The 27292-nt window shown below is 41.8% G+C and overlaps 1 protein-coding gene across 9 annotated transcripts in view; it reads left to right on the forward strand.

The window, feature by feature from the left end:
• Positions 1-27292, forward strand: part of EML4 (EMAP like 4) — a 249578-nt gene that overhangs the window by 85416 nt on the left and 136870 nt on the right. For 2 of the 9 annotated variants that reach the window (XM_037895811.2, XM_043543753.1), the window contains exon 1: positions 19544-19878. The exons of the other annotated variants lie outside the window; for them this stretch is intronic. In XM_037895811.2, coding sequence (XP_037751739.1) covers positions 19812-19878 — 67 coding nt within the window. In that variant the 5' untranslated portion in view covers positions 19544-19811. Of the gene's footprint in view, positions 1-19543; positions 19879-27292 lie in introns of those variants that run through there. 9 annotated transcript variants of the gene reach the window in all.

Raw genomic sequence — 27292 nt, forward strand, 5'->3', positions numbered from 1 at the left:
GATGTGGCGGACATCTCATCTAGGATTATGGCCTTAGCTGTAACAATGAGGAAGGCTTCTTGGTTGCAGAAGTCTGGCATTGCTCCAGACATGCAGCAGACCACAGAAGACTTACCATTTTCTGAAAAGGCGGACGAGACATTTCATTCTTTTAAGGATTCCAGGACCGTGTTACAGTCCTTAGGGGCTTATACCCAGTCAGTTAAAAGGTGCCATTATGGCCAGAGGTCCCCAAAGTGTGGGGTGTGCCTCCCTAGGGGGGGGGCATGGCAGAATATCGGGGTGGGGGTGCGGTGGGACCCAGGCCAGCTCTGACAGGGACAGGGTGGGAGTGCCACCCAGCCCCTCCTCACCCCTAGCTCTGCTCCAGCCCCAGCCATGTCCCCAACTCTGGGCCTCGTGCCTGGCCCCATTCCCTGCTCCCGGCCCCAGACCCACCCCTAGCTGCGGCCTCAGCCTTAGCCCCCTTACCTCTGTCTGCGTTCCCCCTCACCCCAGCCACCGCCATGCACCTGGCCCCGGGAGGGGTCAGAGGGGATGCATAGAGGGGTGGGGGGGACGCAACCCTTAAAGTTTGGGGGTCACTGCATTATGGGGGTCAGCAACAACAGCAGTTCCATCAGTTCTCCCAACAGTATTTCAGATAGCCTCCTTACTTTGCAAGGCAACAGAACTTCTTTAAGAGAACACACAAGACTTACAGGAGAAAACCCTCTAGTTACAACTTTTACCAGCCAGCTCATCCTTCATCAGCTGCTGTCAAGCAGCCAATCTGACTATCCCCTTGAGGGCAGCACGTCAGCACGTTTCAGGCCATTTCCCTTCTGTTTGGGGACAGGCTGTCCCACTTCCATAGTGTTTGAGGTTCAATAACCTCAGACAGGTGGGTCCTAAACACTGAGAGATTGGGTTATACCATACAATTCTTATGTATTCCCTCTTCCCAGACCCCCCTACCCTGTCCCCTTTTTTCAGGGACCACTGTCGGGAGTCACTGCTCCTTTAGCAGGTCCAAACTATGCAGACTTCGGGAGCTGTAGAGGAAATTTCCCTGCAGTATCTGGGAAAGGAGTTCTGGCAAGGGTGAGACCTGTTTTCAATCTCTGGGGTCTCAACAAATCCATGAAATATTTGAGATTCTGCATGGTCATCCTAGCTACAATTCTTACTGCTTTCAATAACAATAATTGGTTTGCTGCACTTGATCTCCAAGATGCTTACTTCCAATGTGGCAATTTTCCCAAGCCACAGGAAGTTTCTGTGATTCCTAGTTGCTGTGGTCAACGTTATCAGTACACAGTTCTCCCTTCTGGCCTGTCATCAGTCCTACGTGTCTTTACTAAGGCATGACAGTGGTAGCAGCCTATCTCAGAAAGAAGAAAATTCACGTCTTCCCGTACCTTGGTTAGTGAGAGGCAGATACAAAGAACAAGTCTTCCGTGATGTCCATTTCACATTGGACTGCTTTGGTCGACTAGGGTTGATTCTGAACAAAACAAAGTCAACAGATTCCAACTCAAAAAATTGACTTTATTGGAGCCCTACTAGACTCTGTGAATTCGAGGGCCTTTCTGCCGTGTGAGTGATTCCAGTTTGACACCTGTCCGAATCTCCAGTCTTAGCCTTCATTTATTCATGAAGTTAATAGGCCATATGGCTGCATGCACTTATGCTCAAATAAATTTGTTAGTCTCTAAGGTGCCACAAGTACTCCTTTTCTTTTTGCGAATACAGACTAACATGGCTGCTACTCTGAAACCTGTCATGGTGAGATTCCATCTTTGTCCTCTTCAGTTATGTTTGAAGTTGGTCTGTCACCTGAGTTTCCACTCATTGGACAAACTGGTCCAAATATCTCCTGTGATACTGATCTCTCTACAGTGGTGTGTGGAGCAGAACAATTTACGTCAGAGTGTTCCCTTTTCCCGTTCTCTGTTGACCAGGACTGTAGTCACCAATGCATCCACAATAGTTGGAGAACGCATCTAGGGACATTAAAGTTTCTGAGTTTGTAGTCAGAGTGGGAAGCATCTTTTTATATCAGCGTTTTGGGACTTTGAGCCACTTATGATGTGTGTCATGCCTTTTAGTATCAGATTGGAGCAGTGGTGCACAAACTAACTGAAAATACCACGGCAACATATTATATGAACAAGCAGGAAGGAGCTTGCTTCAACCAGTTGTTCCAAGAAGCAATAGACTTAAAAGTGGCCATTCTTCAACAAAAATCTTCAAAAACAGACTTCAGCGAGAAGCTGCAGAACTGGAATTAATTTGCAAACTTGACACCATCAAATTAGGCCTGAATAAAGACTGGGAGTGGCTGGGTCACTACAAAAAGTAATTTTCCCTCTGTTGATATTCACCCCTTCTTGTCAACTGTTGGGAATGGGCCACATCCACCCTAACTTAATTGGCCTCATTAGCACTGATACCACCCCACCCCCCCGCTTGGAAAGGCAACTCCCATCTTTTCATGTGCTGTATATTTTTACCTGCCTACTGTATTTTTCACTCCATGCATCTGATGAAGTGGGTTATGGCCCACAAAAGCTTATGCCCAAATAAATTTGTTAGGGTCTAAGGTGCCATAAGGATTCCTCGTTGTTTTTGCTGATACAGACTAACATGGCTACCACTCTGAAACCTATCATAACCATAGTGGCACACTTACCTGGTTGTCAAAATCAGTTAGCTGACCATCTCAGAAGCACTTTCTTCAAGAACTTATTTTCAGGGAATGAAGCATCCCCTTGGTTGACCCGTTTATAATGAAGGACAACAAAAAGAGCCATCAGTTTTGTTCTTGACTGGAACTCAGTCCAGGATCTTTAACTAATGCCTTCCATCTGAATTGGGGATCAGCCCTGATGTATGCCTTTCCCCCTATTCCTGTCATCACTCAGGTTCTTCTCAGACTGAAGTTGGAGCATGCCAAACTGATGATGATTGTGCCAGCTTGGCCAAAACAATGTGGGTTCTGAGTTTCTGTTTTACCTCCCAGATATCTCTCTTTGCTTCAGAAACTGCTTACTCAACACCACCATGGCTAGGTTGCTCATCCTGCCCTGAGCAGTCTGCACCTTTCAGCTTGGATGGTACATGGTTAGATGAAGAGGAAGGGCAATGTTCAGAAGCAGCTCAGGTAGTAATTACTAGTAGAAAACCATCTACTTCTATTAGGACCATTTATTTAGAGAAGTGGAAGCATTTTTTGGTGTGGTCGATATCCAGGAGAATTCAGCTCATGTTAGCTCATGTTCAGGATGTTTTTATGTGACTTGATACAGCTGAAGTCCTCCAGTTTGGCTTTTAGCTTGTTGAGGGTTCACTTATAAGCGATCTTGGTGTTGTATTCTCCAAACCAGGGGGAGTCAATTTTCTCAAACTCCATGGTAGTGGGATTTCTGAAAGGTATTGTCTGTCTGCTGCCACTGTAAAGGAAATGGTGCCATTCAAACCTGAGTGGGAAGCACGTCTGTATCCACGTCTTGAAGAACAACAGTTACAGTATAGATAAGTAATTGTCTTTTTCTGTATACAGTTCGACAAGCACTGTGGAGAGCTAAATTTTCCTCTCAGGAGTAAACAAAGACATTATGGATTCTCCTAGCACTTGCTATCCTACATATATTTAAGAGAAATGCCTTTGTGGCACTTTAAAAAAAGATATTTTCCAATAATCTATCTCAAGCTTCTGAGATCTGCTAAAAGTGAAAGGAAATTGATAGTCTCGTATTTCCTAGAAGATGTTTTTCCACATGGCAAAGCCACTAGCCCTATAGGCAGAGAGGATGGGTTGAACCACTCTTTTATGTAATCTGGAAAGCTATATCCTTATTTCTCATAGGAGAACTGAATATATTCACAAATCCACCGGGTCAACTTCAGAGCATTAGGGTTTCTGAAAACAAAGGTCCAATCCAACATGCATTGAAGTCAATTGTCAACAGAAAGACTCTTTTAATGGAGTTTGAATCAGGACCTAAATAAACAGAATTTTATCCTTCTCAAAATATAGATAGGCCAAAACCAATACTGTAATGTTCTCATTGAATAGATAGAGGGGAGGAATGGGTTGAAATGAAGAGTAGCCTGTTTACTTAGGTTTGGCACAGAGCAAAATGGATTGTTCTATGCTCTTGATGTTTTTGATAAGTAGTAATCTAACAGGCATCCTCTAAAATCTGATTTGTGATGTTAGCACAGGCAAAAGAAAAAAAGAATACCACAAATAGTTGCAACATTTGTTGTAAGTATAAGGAGGTCAGAACTTCTGTCAAATAGAAAATGAGGCACCAATCCTATATGCGAGTCTTCTCCTTTCGTATGGGTGTGTAGCAACGATTACAAATTTATATCTAAATTTGATAGCCAGAACAGTGCTGCAGCAGTGAGCTGGTGAATGTCCTTCAGGCCCCCAGCAAAAGAGCGAATGGGACATTCAGATATGATGTGCCTCATCGTTTTTGCCCGGTGACCACAGTCACATACAAGCGTTTCCCTCATTTTCCTTTTAAAGAGGGTTTGTTCACATCTCCCTTGGGACGTCCTGATGTGATTCAATCTGCGCCAGTCTTTCTGATATAAATCAAAACCCGGTGATTCCTTGGCAGGGTCAACGATGAGCTGTTTGTTTTGAGCCGTCAAAATGCTCCATGTGACTCTCCCATTGAGTCTCAGCTTCAAAGTTGGGTGTAATGGTCTTGATGTGCTACCATAGACGGTTGCTGGACTTTATATGTGAGTTATTTCATTTATTGAAATTGGACTACTTGTGGGTAACATGCATGTTTGCAGTATCAGGGCTACAGTAGAGATGGAAATGTCCTTCTGAAGCATTTAGACAGGGCTTCACAAACAACTGAGACAAAAAAAGAACAATTGTCAGATTTCTAACCTATACACATCTTGAGCATATAATTTAGATATGAATCATGGATCCCCAGTGAAATGGGCAGTAAACACTTTTACTAACCGTCTGTATGATGATTTATAAGCTCTAAAAACCACATCAAGAGAGCAAAGGGTGCAGCTGGGCATGCCTATGTAGCTTCTTGTATATTGAAGTCTCTGTGGCTGCTATTTACTTTTATTTACTGTATACTTTTCTCTGAACTATTAAAATAAATCTTTTATATTAATACTGTCTTGAGACATGAGAGCTATGTGCAGGGGTGAAAGTAAGCCGGTACGCGCCGGTATGCTGTACTGGTAAAAAGTGGCCGCCAGTACCGGACCCTGTTTAACCCTCCTTTAAATCACTGCTGGAGCTCCGGGTGGCGTAGGCCAGGCAACGTGAAAGGGCTGGCTAGGGGACGCTGACCCCCTAATCCCGCCCTCTTCTGCCCGAGGCGCCGGCCCCCATACCGACAAGTCTTCAACTTTACTTTCACCTTTGGTCGTGTGCATTATGAGGACAACACCATTACATTTTCAGTGCAACTGGCATTTCATGTAATTTTTTGCTTAGTATCTCTATAAACAGGAAGACTCAGCTACTTCCTTTAGACAAGTATTGCAGAGCTATTAAAATAACATGGCCTGAAATAAACCTTCCTTTACAAGCTGACAAACTATCCAGATCTCTAAGCCTAACTCTAGCGTAATGCTGTTTTTTCATTTACTTTAGTTTACAGTGTGAATAGTGTGTCTTTTCACTTTAAGTGTAAAAGAAATCACAGGATTAAATACACTACAGTTTCACAGTTCTACATTCTTAATTCTTCCAATAAAGTGGGAATGCCAGTGCTGTAAAAAAAGAGAGAGAGACTCAAAGAACCAAGGGGAGGAGAGATGCACTTCACCTTGCTCTAGGTCTCCTCTCAGAAATGAGCTGTATATTTAGATCATAGCTAGAGGGTGCTTTCCGTTTACAACATAATAGCTATATCATGATGGAAACAACCTTTGAGGCAGTGTTAACAAGAGGATCTTCCAGAAGCATTAGGTTTACTGAATGATTAAATATCTGAGAAATGTGGATCAGGGAATTAATTCTTCTGCTGTTTGGATGAAATGAGACAGTCTGTGTTTGTCGTGGGCATGTGGATGTGAAGTTTGGAGGATAGCTGCAAAAGGAATGCAGGATTTGCTCTCTCTCTCCTGAAGATTGAATTCTTTTCTCATATCCACAGAACTGGCATATAGCCAGTGGCAGCATAAATTTCCTTAGTTAAATGGGCATCAACCTTGACCTGAAGAAACACCTTGCTGAGACATTAAGCAAGGGTCTTAACCATGGTGGTTTTTGTAATATGAACACTTCTTCACTTGGAATGGTACAGAGACCAACAGTATATTTTATGTAACAACAGAGCAACTATCAAATGGTAATGACTTCTGGTCACACACAATTTGATCTGGTGGCTTAAAGGTGAAAAATTCTGTATGCCATTGCCAGTTCTATGAGCCAATCAGTTCTCTGGTGATGATTTTTTTTTAAACAGTACATGAAAAGAACAGGAGTACTTGTGGCACCTTAGAGACAAACAAATTTATTAGAGCATAAGCTTTCGTGGGCTACAGCCCACTTCATCGGATGCATAGAATGGAACATATAGTAAGAAAATATATATACATACAGAGAAGGTGGAAGTTGCCATACAAACTGTAAGAGGCTAATTAATTAAGATGAGCTATTATCAGCAGGAGAAAAAAACTTTTGTAGTGATAATCAAGATGGCCCATTTAGACAGTTGACAAGAAGGTGTGAGGATAGTTAACATTGGGAAATAGATTCAATATGTGTAATGACCCAGCCATTCCCTGTCTCTGTTCAAACTCAAGTTAATGGTATCTAGTTTGCATATTAATTCAAGCTCAGCAGTTTCTCATTGGAGTCTTGTTTTTCAAGCTTTTCTGTTGCAGAATTGCCACCCTTAAGTCTTTTACTGAGTAGCCAGAGAGGTTGAAGTGTTCTCCTACCAGTTTTTGAATGTTATGATTCTTGGTGTCAGATTTGTGTCCATTTATTCTTTTGAGTAGAAACTGTCCAGTTTGGCCAATGTACATGGCAGAGGGGCATTGCTGGCACATGATGACATATATCACATTGGTAGATGTGCAGGTGAACGAGCCCCTGATGGCATGGCTAATGTGATTAGGTCCTATGATGGTGTCACTTGAATAAATATGTGGACAGAGTTGGCAACCGGCTTTGTTGCAAGGATAGGTTCGTGGGTTAGTGTTTTTGTTGTGTGGTGTGTGGTTCCTGGAGAGTATTTGCTTCAAGTTTGGGGGCTGTCTGTAAGCGAGGACTGGTCTGTCTCCCAAGATCTGTGAAAGTGAGGGATCATTTTTCAGGATAGGTTGTAGATCTTTGTTGGTGCACTGGAGAGGTTTTAGTTGGGGGCTGAAGGTGACAGCTAGTGGAGTTCTGTTATTTTCTTTGTTGGGCCTGTCCTGTAGTAGGTGACTTCTGGGTACTCATGAAAGTGTGATTTCTCCTCAGTAACCATTTAACTATAACCTACTTGGGTCCATCTCTCAGGTATAAGATTTTAAACAAGCATAAAAGTGAAGCTGGAGTATAGCTATGAAAAAATGACAGAGCCTGAGAGATCTTATTTAAAAAAGGTCATAAGAGTTTCTCTACACCTAGTTTCTTTAAATATGCATGATGTCTTTCAAGTACTTCCAGTGATATGGGTCACAAGTCATGTCTTGACATTTCACAATAGATGCAACCACTTTTTTATTCAACATTTAAAATGAATCGTGGTATGTTTTATTGTGACCCATTTTGCTGTGAGTGCAGATAGAGCATGCTATTAAATATCTTTGTTAATGAAACAGATATGAAGCTCTGTGTAGATTCTTCTTGAATGACTTCGTATAGTATTCTGTGGCATCAGAAGAGTAGTTAATTTATGGACTGTACAGCTGTTACATGTGATGTTTCAGAATTATATGACTGTAAATGGTATTTTGATAAGGTCAAACTCTGAAGTGTTGTAATAGTTTGTTTAAAGTGTGACACTGTGATTTTAACTCACTAGATAGTAGTTAAATTGCATATATCATGCTTAAGATGTTGCCCTGAATACACGCTAAGGGTAATAGTCACTCCACCTCCACAGAATCTAAGTATTTGGGCTCTGTGCAGGTAGACCATTGGGAGATTTGGGAGGTCACTCCCACTAACCCAGGCCTGTGGTCGCCAGAGCCCATCTGCAATTTGCACACACTACTAGGGCTACTGGTTCTTCAGAAGCACAGATCCATGACACCTACCCTGTTCCAAACCTTGGCAGCGCCCATAGTGATCTTCTGTGCTTGTCCTGTGCAGCTACTCACTCCCCTCCCCGCTCCCATGTGTCCATGTGTGGGCTAGGGTTGCCAACTGTCTAATCACACAAACCCAAACACCCTTGCCCTGCCCCTGTCCTGCCTCCAAGACCCCGCTGTGCTCACTCCATGCCCCCTCCCTCCATTGCTTGTTCTCCCCCACTCTCATTCACTTTCACCGGGCTGGGGCAGGGGGTTGGAGTGCGGGAGGGGGTGAGGGTGCGAACTCTGGGAAGGAGTTTGGATGCAGGAGGGGGCTCAGGGCTGGGCAGAGTTTTGCGGTGCGGGGGGGGAGGGGTGTGGGCTCTGGTCGGGCAGTGCTCACCTCGGGCGGCTCCTGGGCGGCAGCGCAGTAGGGCTAAGGCAGGATCCCTGCCTGCCCTGGCCCCGCGCCGCTCATGGCAGCGGCTGGCACATCTCTGTGCCCCTGGGGGGGGGCCAAGGGTCTCCGTGTGCGGCCCGCACCCTGAGCACTGACTCCACAGCTCCCATTGGCCAGGAACTGCGAACAATAGGAACTGCAGGGGCGGAGCCTGCCTTAGTCCGCTGCACTGCCAACCGGGAGCCACCCGAGGTAAGTGGGGCCAGGGGGCTCTGTGTCGCTCCCAGAATTGGCCAGTACGTCCCTGCAACCCCTGGGGGGGGCAGGGGGCTACATGTGCTGCCCCTGCCTGCAGGCACTGCCCCCGTAGCTTCCATTGGCTGCAGTTTGCAGCTCATAGATATCCCTGACCCCCCCACAGGGTCTGCAGAGATGTGCCGGCTGCTTCCGGGAGCGGCGTGGGGCCAGGGCAGGGAGGGAGCCCTGCTGCACCACTGGACTTTTAGCGCCTAAAACAGGGGGCTCAAACTCCCAGCCCGTGGGCCATCTGCGGCCTGCGAACCTCCCCCGTGTGGCCCGCGGGGCTCCAGAAGATTTGAGGCCGGGTCTCTCCCTTGGCCCCGCCTGCCGCCCCCGGGCGCTCCCCCTACCATGGGCCCCGGCAACAAGTGGTGTCTGCCTGCTTGCTCCAGTGGCTGCTGGCCCCTCCCTGCGGCCCTGGGGCGGGGCTGTGTCTCCGTGCACTGCCCCCGCCCCAAACGCCCCTGCAGCCAATGGGAAGCTGCAGGGGCAGTGCCTTGGGGCATCAGCATGCAGAGGCCCCCTGGCCCGCCCCGCCTTGGAGCCCCAGGTAAGTGCCGCAACCCCGACCCCCTCCCAGAGCCTGCACCCCCTCCCCACATACTCCCTCCCACCCCCAAATTCCCTCCCAGAGCCTGCACCCCCTTCCCACGCACCCCCAGCCCCCAAACTCCCTCCCCTAGCCTGCATCCCCCCCTTTCCCACACACCCTCTCCTGCCCCCAAACTCCCTCCCAGAGCCCACACCCCAGACCCTCTCCAGCCCCAAAACTCTCTCCTAGAGCCTGCACCCCCTTCCCACACACCCCCTCCTGCCCCCAAACTCCCTCCCAGAGCCTGCACCCCTCCTCCCTCCCAGAGCCTGCAACCCCATCCCCTCCTCTTGCACCCCCCACCCCCTGCTCCAGCCCTGAGCCTGCACCCAGCACCCAAACTCCTTCCCAGAGCCTGCACCCCAGACCCCCTCCCCCACCCAAACTCCCTCCCAGAGCCCAACCTCTCATTCCTTCTGCACCCAAACTCCCTACCAGAGCCTGCACTCCAATCGCCTACCCCAGACCTCCTCCCCCACCCAAACTCCCTCCCAGAGCCTTAGGCAGGTGGGAGGCATAGTTTTGGGGGGGCTGGTTCTGGGCGGCATGAGTGACATTATTGGCCCGCTGGCAGGATTTGAGGACTGGCACTGGCCCTAAAGTAAATTGAGTTTGACACCCCTGGCCTAAAATCTCCCAATTTGGCTTCAGTAGCCTCTGGGAGATGGAGCCTGATTCCGGGAGACTGCTGGCGAAACTGAGACGGTTGGCAACCCTAGTGTGGACCTTAAGAGATTCACAGGGCCTTGTGTTGGGCCTTTTTACCAGAGATGATTTTTATCCTGTAAGTAGATGAACCATCATTTTATGTCCTTTTTAATCTGAGATTTTTCTGATCCACTGAGCACTTAATGGGGTATTGTACCCTATTTGATAACAAATGAGGGTCTTGAACAAACATAGACTTGGTCTTAGGTAATCAAACTGGTTTCACATTGCTATTGTTTACATTTAAATTGGCTGGTACAAATACATTTTAAGGATAGTACAACAATCAAACATTGCAGTCGTCTATATTTTCTACTAGCCGATAGAGTCCAAATTTTTTTGTTTGTTTGTTTGCTGGAATTAAACTTCTAAAAAATAAAAGTGTTTAACTTTTAAGCAATGTAGTATTTCTGGAAACCAAAAAAGCACTGCATTTTGAAATCACTTTGCATTTTTGCAGTAATCCCTCTTCCCCCTGCCCACCACAATACACTGAAAATGGCAGTGATTTTCTTCATGTTGAAATGAATTAAATAATCAGACTGCTAGTCATTTCCATAACCATAGCTTTGGAGTGACAAATACTATCAGTTACTAGTTTGTTTTCAATAATCGAACTTTTGCTAATTACTTAAAGAAAAATGAATGTACTACATAATATTATCATAACTGTGTGCGTCGTTTAAAGTATATAGTAGTTGCCAAGATAAGACTTTAGAGTCGCCCACTTACGGAGAACTTCCATGGGTGAAACAAACTTGGCCTGAGGTGAAATAGTAAGGATCTCTGGACAAAAATACAGAATTTTCTGGTGGTGATGCTGCCATTCAGGATTATCCCTGTTTCAGTTTCGTTATGGTATATGTAATCATAATATAGCATGGCAAATGTCATTAGCAAAAAAATGACCTGGAATGCATGCCCGGAATAAGAGGCCATAAAAGAGATGCTTTGTCTGATGTACTTTTGGACTTACTACATTTTAATTTTATCTTTTTAACTCATTGTCTTCCTTGTTTCCCTTCTATTAGATGTTTTCTCTACTTCACTCACACCTTGCCCTCTATTTTTGTTCACTATTTATATTATAGTAGCACCCAGAAGCCCCACTCAGAATGAGGGACACACTGTGCTAATCACTGTGTAATTACAGGTATGGTGCCTGCCCTGAAAGAACTTACTGTTTAAGAGTTATTATGCGCGCTCTCTCCCATCCCTTTGTATTGCTCTTCTGCTCTATTTTGCGTCAACTCTTGCTCCCCTCATTGTGTTGACCGTGACATGAGCCGTATTAGGATCCTGCACTATGAAACTGTGTTGTGCTAATGCTTCAGAAAACGTGATTTTAGTAAAACAACATTCCAGCGCTGGGACCTTGAGTTGAAGCAAGAGAAGAGGAACATTGGGCATCTGGAAATGAGTGATTGTAAGGTAGCTGAGCTTCTCTAGCTGACTTTTCCTGAGCAATCTCTGGCACTGGGAAACCTGGGGCCTCGGGTTAATGAAAGCATTAAATCCTAGAAGCTGTTCTTGTCCGTTCTAATTTATTAGCCTATGTATATTTCATATGAACCCCTTCCCGCCCCCGCCCCACCCCCCCAAAAAAAACCCAGACCTCTTCTAAGTGACTCTTATTCACAGATGCCCTGCTGTGTTGTGAAAATATATTTGATCCAGCCAGTGAGCATGTTTTTAATTGAAATATATGTTTTGGAACTAATTACATTTCTTCAGTTATTTCTTGTGATTCATCTAATAAAACAGGTTGATCAGTTTTGCCAGGAAAGGGATCAAGTATATAAAATTGTTTTAAAGTTACATATTGGTTTCTGAAGAGAGGTTTTTCCCAAAGAAAAGGGAATAAAATAGTCTAACAGTTTTCTTAAAGCATTGGGTTGGTCAGTTATTAAAGAAATCACTGCAATTCTGCCTTTCCACTGGGGAAATGCAATAAAGTATATGGTAAAAAGATGTAGCCAGTTGCTGAGATGCCATATTTGGCTAGCATGAAGATAGGTTATTTACTGAAACACTGCTGCTGCTAGTTGTATGTTGAAAAGCTGTTAGCTATTAAATGATTAAAGAACATTGACTCTTAAAAAATTGAATTGCTGCTGGTATGTTGCCATTCAAAAAAAATACACATTACATGAATCCAAATAATAGATCATTGCAAGGTTAATTATATGCAATTATACATACAGTTTGTGTACCTCAGGGGTGGGCAAACTTTGTGGCCCAAGGGCCACATCTGTGTATAGAAATTGTATGGTGGGCCATGAGTGCTCACGCAATTGGGGTTGGGGTGCAAGACGAGGTGAAGGTTCTGGTTGGAGGTGAGGGCTCCAGGGTGGGGCCAGAAATGAGGAGTTCAGGGTGCAGAAGGGGGCTCCGGGGTGGGGTGGAGAGGAGGGCTGCAGCTGGGGGTGCGGGCTTTGGGGTGGTGCTGGGGATGAGGGGTTTGGGATGTAGGAGGGTGCTTTGGGTTGAGACCGAGGGGTTCAGAGAGCAGGAGGGGGATCAGGGATGGGGCAGGGGGTTGGGGCCCAGAGAGGTGGCTCAGGGTGGCGCTTACCTCAAGCAGCTCCCGGAAGCAGCAACATGTCTTCTCTCCGGCTCCTACGTGGAGGCGCGGCCGGGCGACTCTGCTGTGTGCTGCCCCATCCGCAGGCACCGCCCCTGCTGCTCTCTTTGGCTGCAGTTCCCCAAAACACCCATAAGAATGGCCATATTCGGTCAGACCAAAGGTCAGTCTAGCCCAATATCCTGTCTTTTGACAGTGGCCAATACCAGGTGTGCCAGAGGGAATGAACAGAACAAGTAATCACCAAATGATCCATCCCTGGTTGCCCATTCCCAGCTTCTGGCAAACAGAGGTTAGGGACACCATCCCTGTACATTCTGGCAAATAGCCATTGATGGACATATCTTCCATGAACTTATCTAGTTCGTTTTTGAACCCTATTATAGTCTTGGCCTGCACAACATCCTCTGGCAAGGAGTTCCACAGGTTGACTGCGTGTTATGTGGAAAAAATACTTCCTTTTGTTTGTTTTAAACCTGCTGCCTATTCATTTCATTTGGTGACCCTAGTTCTTGTGTTTATGAGGAGTAAATAACACTTCCTTATTTACTTTCTCCACCAGTCATCCAGTCATGATTTTATAGACCTCTATCATATCCCTTCTTAGTCATCTCTTTTCCAAGCTGAAAAGTCCCAGTCTTATTAATCTCTCGTCATATGGCATACCCCTAATCATTTTTGTTGTCCTTTTCTGAACCTTTTCGAATTCCAATATATCTTTTTTGAAATGGGGCGACCACATCTGCATTCAGTATTCAAGATGTGGGCATACCATGGATTTTTACAGAGGCAATATGATATTTTCTGTCTTATTATCTATTCCTTTCTTAACGATTCCCAACATTCTGTTCAATGTTTTTTGACTGCCACTGCACATTGCGTGGATGTTTTCAGAGCACTATCCACAATGACTCCACTCTTTCTTGAGTGGTAACAGCCAATTTAGACCCCATCATTTTAGATGTAGTTGGGATTATGTTTTCCAGTGTGCATTACTTTGAATTTCATCTGCCATTTTGTTGCCCAGTCACCCAGTTTTGAGAGATCCTTTTGTAGCTCTTCTCAGTCTGTCTGGGTATTAACTATCTTGAGCATTTTTGTATCATCTGCAAATCTTGCCATCTCACTGTTTACTCCTTTTTCCAGATCATTTATGAATATATTGAATAGAACTGGTCCCAGTACAGACCCTAGGGGACACCACTATTTACCTCTCTCCACTCTGAAAACTGACTATTTATTCCTACCCTTTGTTTCCTATCTTTTAACCAGTTACCAAACCATGAGAGAACCTTCCTTCTTATCCCATGACGGCTTACTTTACTTCAGAGCCTTTGGTGAGGGACCTTGTGAAAGGCTTTCTGAAAAACTGAGTACGGTATATCCACTGGATCCCCCTTGTCCACATGCTTGTTGACCCCCTCAAAGAATTTTAATAGATTGGTGAGGCATGATTTCCCTTTACAAAAACCATGTTGACTCTTCCCCAACAAATTATGTTCATCAATGTGTCTGACAATTTTGTTCTTTACTATAGTTTCAACTAGTTTGCCCGATACTGAAATCTGGTTTATCGGCCTGTAATTGCTTGGATCACCTCTGGAGCCCTTTTTAAAAGTTGGAGTCACATTAGCTATCCTCCAATCATTTGGTACAGAAGCTGATTTAAATGATAGGTTACAGACTACAGTTCTGCAATTTCACATTTGAGTTCCTTCAGAACTCTTGGGTGAATACCATCTGATACTGGTGACTTATTACTGTTTAGTTTATCAATTTGTTCCCAAGCTTCCTCTAATGACATCTCAATCTGGGACAGTTCCTCAGATTTGTCACCTAAAAAGAATGGCTCAGGTGTGGGAATCTCCCTCACATCCTCAGCCGTGAAGACCGATGCAAAGAATTCATTTAGTTTCACCACAATGGCCTTATCGTCTTTGAGTGCTCCTATAGCATTTGGATCGCCCAGTGGCCCCACTGGTTGTTTAGCAGTTGTTTTCCTGCTTCTGATGTACTGAAAAAAAATTTCTGTTACTTTTTGCATCTTTGGCTAGTTACTTTTCAAATTCTTTTTTGGCTTTCCTAATTATATTTTTACATTTCATTTGCCAGAGTTTATGCTCCTTTCTGTTTTCCTCACTAGGATTTAACTTCCACTTTTTAAAGGATGCCTTTTTGCCTCTCACAACTTCTTTTACTTTGTTGTTTAGCCATGGTGTCACTTTTTTGGTTCTCTTACTCTGTTTTTTAATTTGGGGTATACATTTAAGTTGAGCCTCTATTATGGTGTCTTTAAAAAGTTTTCATGCAGCTTGCAGGGATTTCACTTTTGGCTCTGTACCTTTTAATTTCTGTTTACCTAACCTCTTCATTTTAGTGTAGTTCCCCTTTCTGAAATTAAATGCTCCAGTGTGGGGCTGCTGTGGTGTTTTCTCCACCACAGGGATGTTAAATTTAATTATATTATGGTCACTATTACCAAGGGGTCCAGCTATATTCACCTCTTGGTCCAGATCCTGTGCCTTTCCTCCTGTGGGTTCTAGGACTAGCTGCTCCAAGAAGCAGTCATTTAAGGTGTCAAGAAACTTTATCTCTGCATCCCGTCCTGAGGTGACATGTCAATATGGGGATAGTTGAAATCCTCCATTATTATTGAGTTTTTTTATTTTAGTAGCCTCTCTAAGCTCCCTGAGCATTTCACAGTCACTATCACCATCCTGGTCAGGCGGTTGGTAATATATCCCTACTGCTATATTCTTATTATTAGAGCATGGAATTACTATCCAGACAGATTCTGTGGTACAATTTGGTTCATCTAAGATTTTTATTCATTTGATTCTGCACTTCCTTTCACATATAGTGCCACTCCCCCACCAGCACCACCCATTCTGTCCTTCCGATATATTTTGTACCCTGGTATTACTGTGTCCCATTGATTATCCTTATTCCACCAAGTTTCTGTGATGCCTATTATATCAATATCCTCATTTAATATGAGGCACTCTAGTTCGCCCATCTTATTATTTAGACTTCTAGCATTGGTAAATAAGCACTTTAAAAACTTGTCACTTTTTAGCTGTCTGCCATTACATGATGTAATTGGATGAGACTTTTTTCTTTTGACTGTTTCTCATCCGATCTTACCTGTATTTTATCATCTTCCATCCTCTCCTCCTTACTAGGACATAGGGAATCTCCATTAATAGATCCTCCCCTAAGGGATATCGCTGTCCGAACCACATGCTCCTCTGCACCTGTCGGCTTTCCCCCAGCCGTTTAGTTTAAAAACTGCTCTACGACCTTTTTAATTTTAAGTGTCAGCACCCCAGAGTTAAATAATAGCAGAGAGGAGGAGAAACAAAGTAAGAGATGATTGTTAAGAGTGAAAAGCTTTGAAGAGCTGGAAATGGAAAAGACTCTGTGGAGTGCAAAGAAATTGCAAAAGAGAAAGCTCTTGCACTAGGATTGGTGTAATTGTTTGAAGCGACAGATTAAGGACCCAGCTAGAAGGGTGGAAGGCACTTAAGAGGCAAAGTTCATGAGATAAGCAAGACCTCGTCCATGAGGGTTTTAAAGCCAAAGAGAACAAGATTTGTCTGGATCCTGAAATTAATGGGAAGCAGGTGGATTTGTATGAATACTGGGGTTGTAACTGTTCATGCCATTTTTTATAATGAACACATTGTATGGAATCAAAGATCATATTGCAATGACTGGCATTAGTGCCATGAGTCAAGTCAGCAATATCAGATGATATGCAAAAGGGAAGATGTATATCACACTAGCTATAACTTGAATATGTTTATGGCAAATATTGTTCCCCTTTGCACAGGTGCAGAAGGCCAGACAGGCAGTGGAACTGATAGACTTCCACTGGGTGACTGGAAAGAGGCACAGGATGTAGGATTCTTTGTGTGCAGCTATACTCGGAGAAGGCTCCACCCTATTGTACAGTGTTGTTTTGAAGGTGTAGCAGGTTGGGGGAAGGCTGGAAAGTGGCCAGTGGATTCAGAACTACACATATTCATTAGTAAGCCCCATCTCCAGTATAGGGATGATTAGGGGAGCAGGGCAGAATGGCGGTCCTGGAGTGGTTGTGCTGTCACTCCTTGCAGAGTATTTAGTTATTCTCACTGCCCCACCCATCCACACACACCGAGTGCACAGAATTTTGAGAGTCCTTATGTAATTAACCATCAGACACCTACAACGGCATAGCCATCTTGTTGACCAGCATGGTCAACAGTCATTTTAAGCAAACCATTTCAACAATAAACAGTTTAAGACAAGGACCGAAAAATGTACTGTTTTACTTCAAACTCTATTCAAAATTATATTCTGAGCTCTGTATTCCAATAGTGTGTTTTGCTTCTTTAAGGAGTGCTTTAAGTGTGCTTTGCTTCCTCAGGAAATACACTTTTTGCTCTGGTGGGTGGTAGGTAGGGTTGCAAACACTCCAGGATTGTCCTGGAGTCTCCAGGAATTAAAGATTAATCTTTAATTAAAGATTATGTCATGTGATGAAACCTTCAGGAATACGTCCAACCAAAATTGGCAACCCTAGTGGTAGGTCGTGAGCTTAGTTGGAAATACTGCATTAATGTAGCTTCATAGTGGGGGATTTTGTTGTTGTTTTCTTTTAAGAAATCCCTCTTCATCAGAACTAAAAATCGTTTGTGTCAAAGGTCATACATCTGGAAACATTAGCATTTAATTTCCCATATGCACAATACAAGCTCTTAGTTGCGTCCTGCAACAAGAATTCTGCCTTTATCCTAGAAATCCAACAATCCAAAGTTAATTTATTGTTTAAAGCCGTGTTTCAGTTGGGTGTCTCCTGTTTATCATGTACAATTGGTTATATTTTATGATCATCAAGAGCAATTTTAAAAGTAGGGAATTAGGTCTCTCTTCACCTCCCCCTCTGTTCTGTACCACTTAGCAAACCCAACAATCTGTTTGTTGGCCCAAATGTAGTATTCTGAATTTCAATTTTGCTTGTTTTTGTTCTCTTTAATGATGTTACAAGAAACGGGGTGGAGTGGGGTTTTAAGTGATTCCCTGTCTCAGCAGTTCACCACCATCCAGTTTCTCAGGTGATTTCCCATTCTACCTTCTACTTACTGGTGCAAGAGTTGTGTGGACTTGCATGTCCTGGTGATAGCCCATCTGATCTTTTGCTTATTTCTGTTTTAATCTCTTATAAGGTAAATTCTTTCCTTCCACAACGGGAAGCTTTCAGGAGTAGCTACAAGGCACGTATTTTTGCTGGAATCGACTAGCTCAGGGAGTTTGAGTTTGAAAAACATCCTCTTGTGTATTATTTTTACTTTTAAGAATGTGTTGTCACAAACTCTTGAAGAACAATTCACATTAGAGGAGTGAGAGATGTTCAGAGCTCAGACAGGTTTCAGAGTAGCAGCCGTGTTAGTCTGTATTCGCAAAAAGAGAAGGAGTACTTGTGGCACCTTAGAGACTAACCAATTTATTTGAGCATAAGCTTTCGTGAGCTACAGCTCACTTCGTCGGATGCAGCTCAGACAGTATCACATGCCCATTGCCTTTTGAATGGTGAGACTTGACCCCAGAGTGCTTTTGTTTCTGATACCCTACTCTTTTTAGTCTCTCTTTTGCTGCAGGTATTTAACTTTTGCCTTTCTATGGCTCTGCAAAGCTTTGAAAGTGCTAGATTATTTAAAGCATATTAGAGATATAAGGGAAAATATATGCAATATGTAACCACCGATTCCTTTGTTTTGACATTTATCTTACTGTATTCATTTTGCCAGTTGGCTTCAGGCACAGCTACCAAAAGAATGAGCACATGTTGCATTCATTAGTTCTCATCTGGCTCTACTTGGTTTTGCAAGACAGACAAAAGCATGGTCATATTAAATAGACTGTAATGCATTTGTAATATGAGTTCTCTCACACTTAATGGAATGATAGCATTGTAAAAGCAGCTAGTTTTAAACTAGGATATTACACTTCAGTTTATTGTAAAATAGAGCCTATAAGCATATTGCCAATGGTAGCATTACTTTTTAATTTTGAGAGATATGGTATGAAAATACCAAAAATTGGTATATCACTTCCATTTTCTCATGCATTGTTTGGCTGCAGTTACAATTTTTATTGATTGTAATATATGAGCAAACACACTTTGGGACAGTAACAGTTTTCATTTACACTGTTTTTGTTTGTTTTTCCAGTTATTAAAAATGCAACATTGGAAATCCTCCTGGTTAGTTATTCTTAACTATAATTGTTTGTTCAGGTCTATGTAGGTGAATAAAAATTCAGTTGTTGCTTTTTTAATTTTGTAAAAACTAATCTGAAAAACTTGTGGATTAGCACGCATTGAGGACAAGTGGCAGTATAGCTTAATTTGAAGGAGAAATAGCAGAGGTACAGGTCTCTAAATTAAGAGCCCAACTTTGCTCCTGTTGATTTAAATGGGGGTAGGAATGGACCCTTATTGTGTAGAAACAATAGCCTTTTTTTTCCCCTTATTTTGAAAACTAGTTAGGAAGAATTCTGTGAATTCCTCGGACTTTTGCTAAAACAGAGGTAACAGAGTTGTAACATTTGAGATCTTTAATTGATAGCTCGTGCACTGTGACAAATTGCTGTAGCGCATGTGTTAGTGAGTGCCTTTATTATTGTATTTCTGATGTCTGAGATTTAGCCACTCCCTGAAACAGTCTCAGATTTTTGTCTGCATCCCACCCCCTTTTGCCTCTCTCTCTCTCTCTCTCTCTCTCTCAAAAGCAGAAGCTTTCCTCTTGCTCAGAGTGCAAAGAGAGGCAGAAGGAGGAGACCTATCTTAAGGAGTTTTTATTTGTGCCAACACAGAAGTGCTTTGTGGTGGGCCATCTGGACTGGGAGGATTTCCTCAGAATTCAAAGTATGCCTTCAGATTTACAGAGCTGGGATTTACTCTGAAACTATCTGGGAAGGCAGCAAGAAACATAGAAACAACTGGTTTTATAGTACTTGTAACATAGGTGACAAGAATGGAAGACAGCTTGCCTTGTCTTGCTTCAGTATGTGATTCCTCAGCACTTATGAACTTCTGCACTGGTAAAGTATATCTATCTTTTCTTTACTGGGAATGCCAGGGCAGTCTCTGAAAGTTCTTATGAATCATGACAAAAGAAATCTTGTGCTAAAGACTGCTAAAATGAGTTCCAACTCTTTCTTTGCCGGTCCCCTTAGCCCACACCAAAAAAAGAAAAAAAAATACAAGTAAATAACATGACAAATATTTATCTGCATACATCAGTAACTCTGCACCCTTGTTACAGTCAGCAAGGTGTGCTTATTCAGAGATCAAGATAGCTTACTATAATGTAGTTTACAGAACAGAATGCATGGTGGCCTTGAACAAAACAACTTTTTACTAGTGTACATGTACAATATAAAATACTTACTAGAGAGGGAATAATTAAACTAAATGTTTGATGGAAAAATACTCTTGGAGTGGTGACTTTTGTAGTGTGAATACACCCCCGGTCCCCCCCCGGAGAATAGCATGTTAGTTCATAAAATGTATCATATAATGTGTTTTTCATTTTAATTAATATTTCAAATATTAATATATTTCAAATTAATATATGATCTATGTAAGCCTTTTACTGAGAAATGCTTCAGAAAACTAATTGTCTATTTCAACTTCAGTGTTGTATTAAAAAATTAAGTAAGCCCCTGCAAGAAAGTTTTGATTGCATCGGGCTCCTAAGGCAGGAGGCAGTAAAGATTCATTCACAATAAGTAGTTAAAATAACCATGCATGCTGAAATTTCAAGTATGTGCAATGCTGTATTTTTGTTTCTGCATGGCATGGCATGTTCTCCTCACAAACTTAACTCGGTCTTCCCTTTCATTTTTAACGTTGACTGAAGCCTTACTAAGAGTAGCAAAAACTTTCAACATAAACTTCCTTTGTTTAAACAACTGTTATCAAACCAAACTTTATTTAGTGTAAGTTAAAAAATTAACTGCAAGGTTCCTGCTCTTTCATAAAGAAGTTTGAAATAGATCTTTAATATTCGGAGACAAGACCACTGAGTCAAATTAGAGGAATGAAAATACTGCTGGGTAGTCAATAAATAAATACTCATCCCAAAATCACACATCCCTCACTGAAAAAAGTACTGCTTTGCTTACTGATTCATAAAGGACAATTTTGATATGAGTACAACAATACATGTACAAAATCACATGCTTTACAGACTAAGATAAAAGATGAACAGGAAATGATTAATTCCATATTTTAACTTTTTTTTTTTTTTACGTTTCCCAAATGTAACGGTAAATGCTCAGAGCAGTAGATTTCCATGCATGTTTAATTGGTAGAAGAATAGCACTGCTCTAATGTAAGTTCCTAAACTGGGAAATGTACTGTACTTTATCTGCTGTAGAATTCAAAGCATTCAACCACGATTAATCAGAATGTAATATTAAGATGTTGCAATCAGAGAGGAGTGAATTGGATATTAAAAAAATACTAGTGCTTCTCATAATCCCTTGCATGGTTACACAATGCCAGAAAGTACAGCAATACGAAGAAGGCTGCTGTTTAACTCTTTAAGTATCCGCAGAACAGAAATCAAAGGTCACTAAGTTCTGTGGAAATACTTAGGGTCATATTTGGCCACCCTTGTTGATGCTGAGTAGCACCTTATTCAGCAAAAACTCCCATACGTTTTTATGTTCCTTAGTAAATAAGGTTTTAATAATCCTCTGAAAAAATTCAGGTGTCATCTCAAGCTGGTGATTTTTAAAAGCAAATATGAAATTCCAAATTGTGAATGTGTTGGATGGTTACCTCACTGTTAATTTTTCTTAAGTATTTCCATCCTAATGTGCGTTGGAAATATAGGCCCCTTTCTACCTTCTAACAACAGCAATTTTAGTTTTAATTAATTGGAAGCAGGAGACTACGAAAGGATGATACTTGTTCCTATAGTATAAGAAAAGGACTCAAATCTTTAATGTAAATTTTTGTGCTTTGTTAAATGTAAGTTAAAGTCTCTAAAACAAAAACACAAATAACAATAAAACAAGGATCTTATCATTCAATTTTGTATTGGATCTTTGTCATAATCAAAGTTTTAGCCCTCGCTGGACAAATTAACTTAACATTTGTTTCTATACTTGTTCTGTGGAACATAGCTTCCACTTTGCAATTTAAAAAAAAAAATAGTTCCTATGAAATTTTATTATATAAAATTTTGGAGGGAATTTGCTCTGTTTTGAAAGTAAAGCATTTCAAGCTTAAGTAATAAGCATTTTGGAGAAGCAGCTGCTTCTTCACAGTTTTAAACTGGGTTCCATTATAAGTCATATTTTTGATCTTCCCCCTAAAATTGTCTCCTTGGTATAAATGCTTAACAACTCTGAAATGCTTTTTTTAAAAAAAACCCACAACATACATTTTAGAAATAAGGTGCAGAACACCTTGGTCTGATAATGGTAGTTGATTCACACCTTATAAGAACCTGACCCAGTAAAAGGGCTACTTGCATAAACAAGGTTTGCGGGACTGGCCTCTACTTTCTTTGGCAAAACTGCCACTGATGGCAGGAGTTATGTCTGGGCAAGCTTTTGGCACTCTGCTTTACCACTACCTGTAATTGTTTTCATGTTGTAGTTGTGACTGGCAGAAATGAGTGGGGGAAGGCAGTAGGAGGGAAAGGAGTTTTCTCCAGTTATTGTGGGGAAATCCTGATGTCCATTTCCAGATCTTATAGTGCATACATTCAAGTGCTCATCCCCTGCTTTCACTAAAAGATTCCTTCATCATGAATGAGGCTAAAGAGTGGAGCGCTTGCACTTCCTTTATAGCATGGGATATATCACATCACACCTGGCAGAGAAGCTTATTCAAATTTAAACTACTTGTGCTAGATAGAAGTAGTGGTAATTATTCCGCAACTGTTTGGTTATAAGGATGGCTTTTATAGTTAAAACAGTGTCAGTGCCCCTGTAATAGCATCTTCAGAGAGAACTTGGCTGTAAAAATTAGCTCTGGAATGATATATGTTGTTTCAGCCCAGGATTGAGGTTTTTGTTTTGTACCAGAGAAGATAAATTTACTTGCGAACAAAATTAAGGAATTTTTAAAAATCCAGTAGTGAGTGTGTTGTTGGGGTCTGAGTATTTCAAATTACATTGTAACTTTTTTTAATGAATGTAAGCAAATTCTAATGACGCTAACTGCTGTGCAGCTGTTCTTGGAAAGATGGATGACCTTAGACTGTCCTATTGTCTGGAAATCCATATATTTTTAAAAGAGTTTACTTAGGCTTTGGCTATTCTGGGGTTTTACCATGGTTAGATCCATCAGAGCCTAGCAACCAGTAGAAGTACACTGGTTTAAATTCCTATTTTAAGCAGGAAAAGCTCCATTTTGATTAATAGAATTCAAGGCCAGAAGAGATCATTGTGATTGTCCTGTGTGACCTTGTATATAACACAAGCCATACAACTTCCCCAAAATAATGTATCTTTGAACTAGAGGGTATCTTAAAATAAAAATAAAATAAAATAATCCAATCTTGATTTAAAAATTGCCAATGTTGGAGAATCTACCACCAACTTTGATAAATTCTCCCAGTCATCCTCAGTGAGGGTTAATTACCCTCACTGTTAAAAGTGTATGCCTAATTTCCGGTCTGACATCTAGCTTCAACTTCCAGCCATTGGCTCTTGTTATACCTTTGATCTGGTGCAGCTTGCACTAGTTTCAAGCTGAGGTAAGCTGTGTGGGTGCAGATCATGGCTTATAGCAGATTTGGCTGTCTACACTAGGGTTTGGCAGCTAGTCTGGTGACTGGCCACTGATAGGTAATTCTGCAGTGTAGACAAGGCCTTTAGAGTGTGGAGAGGGGAGAGAGGAGGAATTGAAGAGAGTGTCCAGAAAGTCTAGATGTCATATTTCTCTTGTCAGTTGCTCCTGATTCCAGGAGAGCTTCTCTTCCCCAACATAAGGGAGAAGGGGGTTGTTGTACCATGTTTCCTCTATTCTTTTCCTCTCTATAGCTTTCAGTAATTGAGAGTCTGATGTGTTGGAACTGGGAGGGAGAGTTGGGTGGAATTGCTTAAGGCAGAGGGGCTGTGAGATAGGTCCTCTGTGCTCCAGTGCTGACTAAACCATTGAGTCGCTGGGTGATGTTGGGCATCGTCAGAGAAGAGGCACATTCATAGATGCTAAGTAGTAGTATTTTACAGTTCTTCCCTATGTGACTGTTACTCAGTTAGCTGGGGAATAGTCTGCTCTGTGCTAGGATGCCAGTGGAAAGGGAAAGTTATCTCAGCTGAGGTCATTCCCTTGTGCCAAATTGCAGCCTAAAGCAGGCGAGCTGTATGGAGTCACTCTACCCTTGGGAACGGACAGTTGCACACACTGTGGAATGTCTAATGTTGCATTCTGCAGTTTCTGGAAAGGGAGCAGTCTTTGTCTCCCCATCACCCAGGAAATTCATGGCAATTCTCTTGGCCAGTATATATGGAAGTAATTTTTTTCTGCCTAGGACAGCGAAAGTAAAGATAGAATATTCACACTAATTTTTAATTATACACTGATATGACTAATATTGTGTTAATGTTGTTTTTGATTTTTAAAAAGACTGAAATGCCTCGGGGGAAATTGTCTCCTCGCAGTAACTGTGAATAAGTGCGTTTTGGGCCGAGGGAGGTCTGGCAATGGTAGAGGTTATTCCCCTCCATCAACCTGTGGAGTGGCACTAGAGTTACATCACATCTGATACTGTAGCCCATGTCAGGTTCTGCTCCTACTCAATTACCTGAAGGTGTGTGGCTGGCTGATACACACAGGGATGGATCCCCTGATCCTACTGCTCAGACACAACAGCACTAACAGAGCTCCTGCAGAGCTGAGCTCTTGTGGCACACGTGAGGTGTGGATTATATACACAGATTTTACAAATCTTGCACACAGTGGAACTGTATGTGGCTAAGTGCCCTTCTATAGGCTCATAGGAAAGGATGAGATTTTCCCCTTAGTAAACTGTAGAGAGCTTTAATCAAGGTGGAGGAAGATCTATCTACGATAATTTGTGGTAACCTAAAGTGTTTTCAACCGTTCATGTTTCTGGACTATGTTTTTGAAATGGGTCTGTTAAATCAAAATGGATCCAAAATGCACATATACAATACAGACGGGAAGTTAGAGCTGAGGAGAGTGAGTCAGAACCAATATTTGGTATTAACTGTGAAATATGAAACTTAGGGTGACTTTAAAACCATCCGGACAGGGTTGGTTTTCACATAGAAAGGTAAATTCTACTCATGGACTAAGCCAAAATCCATAGTGATTTAAACTTCTATCAAATTGTGTGTTTTTGTAATATTTTATATGAATCATTAATTTTAAAGTATATTATTTGTCTTCTCTTTCTGTTTTTAAGTGTGTAGTACATCTTAATTTTTAACATCAGACTTTTACATTATTATCATTACTATTACATTAGTATTTAGAGTAGAGCTGATGTGAATTTTTTTCATCAAAGTAATTGCAATGAAAAATATCTGTCTTTTTTTTTCCCCAAGAAAAATAGAATAATTTCATTTTTGATGTCTTCCAGTTTTCTATGAACTGGAAACTGAAATCAGAAAAATTTTGCTGAAAACTTAAAATGTTTCAATTAAAAAAGAAATGAAAACTTTTAATGGGAAATTTCTACAAAGAATGGGGAAAAACATTTTTAAAAAATTCTCACAAAAAACTACTATATTTTTTGACCAGCTCTAATCTAGAGGTATAAAGGCATCATTGTGTTAGGCGCTGCACAAACAGGTAGAACAGTGACAGTCCCTGATTTAGTGAGTTCTCAATTTTAAAGATTGGAGATGAAATCCTGGCCCCACTGAAGTCTGTGAGAGTTTTGCCATTGACCTCAATGGGGCAAGAATTCTGCCAAAGAAGTTGCATCAGTCATCTTATATTTGTTTGTACAATTATGTTCCTTAGCATTTTCATATAGTTTTACTTACCTGTAATAGATGGGTTAGAAAATGGAACACTTCAGCCCAGTCTAAATTGGTCTGGACACAGAATTTAAATGAACATATTGTAAAGCAGCTTCAGATAATTCAGTATTAATTCAGTTGGACAAAGCAGTATGGACTCATTAGTTTAGAAATGAAGTTAACTTAACATGTAGTGTTCAGCTAATTTTGTTCGCAGGCCAGTGTACAGGGGGTCTCCCTTACAGTAAACTTACTATCAAAGAGCTATTTGATTCTGATAGCTTTTCCCTTTTCAGGTAACTGATACCAAGGAGCACGTCTTGTCTTATCCAGCTTTGCCCAGAATAACCTAGCACGTGTCAGTCCCAGTCCCGTGCAGAACGATGGAGATAGTTACTCTAACCACCAGATCAAAGAAGTTGATAGTTTGACCAACTGAAACAAGTCAGAAAATATGGGCATTTTACAGACAGAGTTTGCTAAAATTATTTTGTTATAGGGCACCTGGCATTTGCTGTCTTTGCTGTACTTTAAGGTCAATAATTGGTATTTTACTGAGAACTAAGGAAGGAGAAGCATGTGATATCACTGGCATATTTCTCAGTATAATTTTGTTACTACTCAAGATCTCAGTATAACACAAATATGTAATATGCTTGTAACTTATTTAGTTAATTTGATTTGCTTTAAAAAAAATCTAAAATTATTGTTGAGATATTTCTGCCAAATGTGTGCTTGAGTTTGCCACCCTTTTAATGGTTACAGGAATGTGCATTAACAACCAAAGAGGGATATGAAAGGATAACAGTGATTGAAATAGGATGATGATTAATCTTTCACAGAAAAGAACTGAAAACTATATAGCTGAAGTCTTGTCTGTTAAAAATAGCAGTCCTGGAGTATTGTCAGAAAATTAGCCCAGTAGCACTCACAATAGACACACATGTTAAAGGAGCAAAGTAGCTAAGCAAACTCACTTCAAAAATCACAAAGACAAAAAGCAGACTAAGTAATTGCGTAGAACCCCGAGCAGCTCAAGGTGGCCACCTATTCGCTTTTAATTGTGTGTGTGTGGGGGGGGGCAAAATATTCCTGCTTAGGGCCCCCAGCGGACTAGTACCACCTCTACTAGTACATGTTTTTTAGTCACATAAAAGTGAAATTGACCCTTGTGAAGAGGGACCCGAATAAGTATGTAAGCCCTCCACATAACTTAAGCATTACAGAGCCACATATTCAGGGCTTATATGATGCAAAGGGTCTTAAAGCAAAACTCATTTGTGCAGGAGACAGAGTTTTCTCGGGTGTTGATTCAAGATTGGGAAACAAAATCCCACAGCAGCTTGGAACCATCAAAAACCTCACCCTCTTCAGCTCTAAGAGCAAGGCTCACTTCTTTGCCCTTGCCTTCTCTAACATAACCCCATGGTGATATATTAAAAGAAAAAACAACAACACTGGTCTGGACACAAACTGGGGAGAGGGTGAGAGAACGAACCAC

Source organism: Chelonia mydas, chromosome 3 (assembly GCF_015237465.2).
Source record: "Chelonia mydas isolate rCheMyd1 chromosome 3, rCheMyd1.pri.v2, whole genome shotgun sequence".
NCBI lineage: Eukaryota > Metazoa > Chordata > Testudines > Cheloniidae > Chelonia > Chelonia mydas.